At 48.1% G+C, this 6,000-nt stretch overlaps 1 protein-coding gene across 6 annotated transcripts in view; it reads right to left on the bottom strand.

Moving 5' to 3' along the window:
* Window positions 1-284: 284 nt before the first annotated feature.
* Window positions 285-6,000, bottom strand: part of AMPD2 (adenosine monophosphate deaminase 2) — a 54,655-nt gene continuing 48,939 nt past the window's right edge. For all 6 annotated transcript variants that reach the window (XM_078598567.1, XM_078598565.1, XM_078598562.1 and 3 more), the window contains 3 exons: window positions 5,008-5,181; window positions 4,392-4,502; window positions 285-3,710 (listed from right to left, as the gene is read on the bottom strand). In XM_078598567.1, the coding sequence (XP_078454693.1) occupies window positions 3,324-3,710; window positions 4,392-4,502; window positions 5,008-5,181 (672 nt within the window). In that variant the 3' untranslated portion in view covers window positions 285-3,323. The remainder of the gene's footprint in view (window positions 3,711-4,391; window positions 4,503-5,007; window positions 5,182-6,000) is intronic.

Raw genomic sequence — 6,000 nt, 5'->3', positions numbered from 1 at the left:
TAACCACAAATCTGACTGGTAGTGGCCAAAACATCCCAATGGTGAAAATTACATGCAAATAACTCGGCAACATTTCTCCCTCCTGCAAAAACTTGACAGGACCATCATAAAAGTTGTGAGTCTGGGTAAACCGTAATAGGAATAACAATAATCTAACCTTAACCCCAAACACGAACCCTAACCTAACCTCAAAAACACTAACCTTAGCCCTCAACCCTAACCTCCAACCCTTAACCCCTATCCTTAAATGTATATATCTGTGCAGTCACTTAATAAGAGACAAGTGCGAGGCAGTAATTATTTTATTATACGGTAGTCTTAACATTATCTTTGACGTTTATTGAATCACATAATAATTATGGTAATGTAGCATTAATTTACTTGTGACATTAATCATTGGTGCAGTGGTGATCGTGGAAGCATTCCCATACTTGGGCAGTCTGCTCATGACTCGAGGTCTCATCTTCATCAGTGGTGTAATGCTACGTAGACAATACTTGACCTATAGCTCCATATGACGCTCAATGTCTTCTCGTGCTGTTATGCCTTCTATTCTCAATGCTAAAGACATGGCCCACTTTAAATGAACACCTGCACCAGGTGGCCTGCCTAAAATTCATCCTGAGTTTAACCAGATGTTTGAGAGATTTGGATATGGTCCGATCAGACTGTGTTAGCTGCGTCATGCAGCCCACATTGCCAGCCACCACATGCCCAAAAAACTTCTCTTTGGTCCGACAGAGTGGGGGGGGGGGCTAAACAGGTGTGGCACAGGCTGTTAAAGAGAAAATATGGGCTGTCATCATCGGATTTGGAGCCGATTGGACTTGACATTGACTGGTAACAGCAATGGAAAGATCAGCCTCTGGGAAGCAGGCTTGCAAAGGACGCTACTGAGGCGCGACAGGCTAGGCGACTACTGGGGAGTGATAGGCTAGGTGCACTGTGAGGCTTCTGGGAAAATGGAGGCAGTCACCCTTCGATCGGCAGCTAAAGCAAAGCGAGGCGGCACAGCAGAGACCACAGATGATGCATCTGTTAGTTATCTCAGTCAACTCATAACACTTGGGCCTGTAGCATGACCGCCTGCTAGTAAGCCCTCCACACTTCACTTGATGTCCTCAGTGAACCTAGCCTGGCACAAAGCGCTGTGGTGACTTCAATTACTGGTGAATGGTGGCAGTTGTATGTCTATCTGAGTGTGTACTCAATTGAGTACCTGGAGCGGTGTAAAACTCGCCATTTAAGGAGACAAAGGTGGCTAGGCATGGTGCTGGCCACCCACCCCCTTGTGTGCAGTGTCAGCCTTTATTGGTGTCTTGCAACAGCACTTTCCCCAAAAGTCTGTTAAAGGCTACATGGGGCATATTTTTCTTTGTGTATACATATATTCAATTATACTTTATATATAACTAGCCTTTTGCCCGTTGAAGGACGGGTGTATTGCAGTAAATCTGAAACTTGCAAGCGAAAAGCAGACCGCGACGTGATATTCATTGCATTAGTGCGTGTGCAATTTGTAAGGGTGCGGTGTGACACAGACCTATTTCATTTTAAGCTTATAATCCCTCGTTTATCATGACGTCCGTTTTACTTGTCTCAATAGCGTTACGGAGATCGCGTGACGTGAGGGTACTGCCTTTTTAGTGAGGGTTGTAAGTTGACGCCGAGGAGGGGGGAGGAGGCGCCTCGGCCCCCCATGTGGAGTGACGTCAGCTGAGGGGGGGGGTCCATTTGGAGGACGTCACCTTATGATTATTGAGGGGGCTGTTCGATGTGCAGTGATGAGGGGGGATGGTGCTCCATGTGGAGTGACGTCACCTGCTCATGATTATGAGGGGGGGGGGGTTCATGTGGAGGACGTAACCTGTTCATGATTATTAATGAGGGGGGCTGGTCGACGTAGAGTGACGTCACGAGCGTTGCGCAGATATTCTTGGCTCATTATAGTAGGTAATAATGGGGGGGGGGGGGGTCCATTTGGAGGACGTCACCTCTCCATGAATATTAATGAGGGGGGCTGGTCGATGTGGAGTGACGTCACGAGCGTTAAGGACATTTCTGGTGATTATAGTAGGAATACATCAAATACAGGCAGACCTCACATCGCGCTCAAGGTGCATTGGTGAAGTTAGCGCCAATCATTATTTCTTTTGTATGAGCAATATAGGGCTTCATTGGGGTATCAGTAATAGCGCTAAAAAAATACATTTTATGTAAAAAAAATTATTGAGATCATCAGTAATATGTACTGTACCTCACGAGTGCATTTTACTGGACTCCTACAAGGCAGCAGAGACTGCTGCTGCGTTCTCAATCCACAGTCATGCTCAGAGAAGAGCTCCAGGATCTCCGTGACACTCCCAGTGTACACATCTGTTGTGAGGTTTTTTTAGGTGGAGCCTAAGAGATTATCCTGGTCTTGTGAGTTCTCGTCTGACTAAACTAATCGATTTTTTAAAGTATAATCGTGACTACGAATCGTGATAATCGAATCAGTGGGGGGTGGGGTCTGGTTGGCTGAGAGCCGTGCGTCGCTCTCATTAGCTGAGTGAATGATGAGGGCGGGGACGTTTCATCTGCCCAGCACTGCTTCATGTTCTCACTCTCGTAAATGCTTTTTCTTTGCACTATTTGATTAAAATTTTTTATCAAAACATTTTCTCCAGGGGACAAAGAGCGCCATAATGAATCAGAGTTTCTACGGGGTTGCGCTAAGTGAGTGGTCTGCCTGTACAAAGCATTTTCTGCAAATGCTACACAAGCACCAATCACATACTTCGAAAAGCGTCTATTACAAATACTATAACAATCACTACTGTTACTACACTTAAATATACTTCATTTTCCATTTCAAAATGGCAGTGCACATTAGCTATGGGGTTATACGGCAATGAGTTTGCTTAGCTTATGAAGTGTAATTAGCATATTAAAACAGTGACAGTGGGTTCACATTCAGTGCGAGTCTATGGGTCTCTATCGTAAGCTTAGTATATAAGAAGCCAAGTATCTTCAGATACATTTCTAATGTCCTAAGTCTAGTATCATAAGCTGGCATAAGCAATGTCATGGAAGTGACCCATAAGTATTATCGTTAGGCTCATTAACTAATTAATCGTAGGTGGACATGTTCCGTGTTCCATATTGACCCATCCTCAGCTCTCTCACAATTTACTTTTAAGCAATTTAGACCCTTGTGGGGCGGATTAATTTGCCAATACAAAAAAACATGTGCAACATGCTATCATTAAAAAGTACAATTCCAATAGTACTCATAACAGTGACGTAATAGCCTTAAAATCATTGACATTAAAACCATCATCTCATTCATTACAGAATATGACTTTCGATGTCTTGCCACCGGTGGGCACTGCTCCAGAGCCGCTGGGCGTGACCTGACTCTCCACTGGCTGAGTGCCCGTGAGCGAAACCTGCCCACCCATACGAAGGCTTCCCCCCATCCCTTGCGTGCCCTTATAAGGACCTTCCGAAGCCGGGCCACCAGCGAGTGTGCTCTGCATGCCCATAGAAGGAGCAGCGCAGGGCGTGGCCTCGGGCCTGGTGGGTGTAGCCTGGGTGAGCATGGCGAGCTCCTGGGAGAGCGTCTCGTGCCGGTAGGCCACGCGGATGTCGGGGACGTTCGTGCGCCGGATATCGTTACCGGGGGGCCCCTCCCGTTCCAGCTGGGCTCCCAGCCAGTGGCGTTGCACCTTTGTGAGGGGGGGGGGGGGTGGTGGTGGTGGTGGGGGTGGTGGGGGGGGTGGTGGTGGGGGGTGGTGGGGGGGTGGTGGTGGGGGGTGGTGGGGGGGGGTGGTGGGGGTGGTGGGGGGGGGGGTGGGGGTGGTGGTGGGGGGGGGGGTGGTGGTGGGGGTGGTGATGGGGGGGGTGGTGGTGGGGGGGGTGGTGGGGGGGTGTGATTAAGTGAGTGGTAGAGGTGTGACAGTATTTGTGTCCTTTCTTCCTGTGTCTCCGTGTCTTCCTCACCTGTCCCAATGTCTCTCCGTGTCCCTCCACCTGTCTCTCTTTCCACGTCTCACTCTCTTTCCCCCATGTATCTCTTTCCCCCAGTGCCTCCATCTTTCCCCTCTGTCTCTTCTCGATTCTCCCTCCATGTTTCTTTCTCCCCAGGTCTCTCTCGCTGTCTCCTTCTTCACCCCACAATTTCACTCTCTCCCCATGTGTGGATCTCTCCTTGGTGCCTCTCTCCCTCTCTTCTCCCTCTATCTCTCGTGTCTCACTCTTCTCTCCCATGTCTCTCTTTTTCTCTCTACAAGTCCCTCTGCCCCCCCACCATATCACTCTCTCCCCACACGTCTCTCCCCAGTGTGCCGTCTCTCCCTGTGTGTCCCCTGTTTATCCCCGTGCCGCCCCCTCTCCCCCAAGTCGCTTACCTCTAGGGGGAACCCGCTCATCAGCACGCTGTTCCTCGCAAGCTCACACATGTCACATGAGCTCAGCTTCCAGACCTGAGCTGCGATACTGTACTCCTCCATCAGTGGCTCCTACAACAACCACAACATAACATTACCAATATTAATATATGTAACCATAACCACAACCAATCACTCCTACAGTGGTTCCTACAACCACTGCAACAACCAACATAGTACCATTAATGATTATAAAATGAACATATACACCATAACTAGTCACTACTTAAAGGCTCCTACTACTTTCAAAATAACCACAATAAAAGTCACCACCACAACCATACACACAATATAAATTCCTTAAAGAAAACGTGGGAATTATTAAAGGGACCTTATCCCACATTTGGTGGCACTGCCCTCATTCCCCCGTGGCTGGTTACCATGATAACACCGTGATGATCAATTCGTCATCTTAGTGGAATTGCAGGGTGTAGTCTGTTCATGAACGGATCCTGTTTTACATGGACTATTTCTTAAAGGGACACTGTATCTCAAAGGGACACTGGAACTTAAAGGGACCACGTCCCCATAATGAAGACTACTCTTGTTACACCATAGAGATGGACGAGTGAATTACCTTGGTGAAATGGAACTGCAGGGGGTCGTCAGTGGAGAGAGACACCCTGAGCCCGCGAGCGTGGAACTCGGGGAGAGGGTTTCGATGGTACGGCAGAAACAGGGAGTTGTTGCTGAGTGGAGACATCGCAATGCCAACTTGACACAGGTAGTAGAGGTACTGCAACACAGGCGCCTGCAGCACAACCACCACAACCGTTACTACCGCCACAATAGTAACTATTACGAGAGTCATGTATATCATATGCAATAACACAATCATTAGTCACAACAGCATCATCAACACATGAAAATTGATCATTGTCCCTCCCCATGTCTCCCGATGTCTCTGTCCCTTTCTCTCCGTCTCTCTCACTTCCCATATCCTTCTCTAGTTCAATCCGTCTCTCTCTCTGCATGTACAGCTTTTTCCACGTCTCTCTTCGTCTTCCGCCGTGTTTCGCTCTCTCTTATTGCCGATCAGAAAAAAAACGTCGGTTTGTGTTTGTGAACTGCAGCTTCATCAATGCTTTAAGATAATTTAAGATTATATATATACGATTATATATTATATATAAGATTATTTCTTATGCATTTCCCATGCTTGTGATTTGTAGAATGTGTGCTCTTTTTTCCAAATCCCACTCAAGAGGTTTAGATGGAGAACTCCTCCACGCCCGTATACATTGTGTAACACCACTCCAAAGAATCCTCTCGGTACGTATACCAGTATAGTGACATGGAATGAGTCACTGCAGCGCGTGCCGCTGGGAGATTGGTAGACCATAGAATTAGGGGGACAGCCCGTTCTACCAGTGGCACCTGTGGGCAAGGCACAGAGCCCTCTGGGGGATCCAGAGGGGTGCGGGGCCGAGGGCGGAGTCTGGCCACGCTGTTCAGGATATAAGGCGAGCTCCGATTTCAGTAGGGGCGGCTGCGATCAGTAATGGAACTCGTCGTGCCGTTATCGTCGTGATCTTCGCACTCTGCAAGCTGTGGGTCTGGCAGCATGTTA

This window comes from Lampetra planeri, chromosome 11 (genome assembly GCF_965212315.1).
Source record: "Lampetra planeri chromosome 11, kcLamPlan1.2.h2, whole genome shotgun sequence".
Lineage (NCBI taxonomy): Eukaryota > Metazoa > Chordata > Hyperoartia > Petromyzontiformes > Petromyzontidae > Lampetra > Lampetra planeri.
This window is presented reverse-complemented; position numbering and strand designations above follow the sequence as displayed.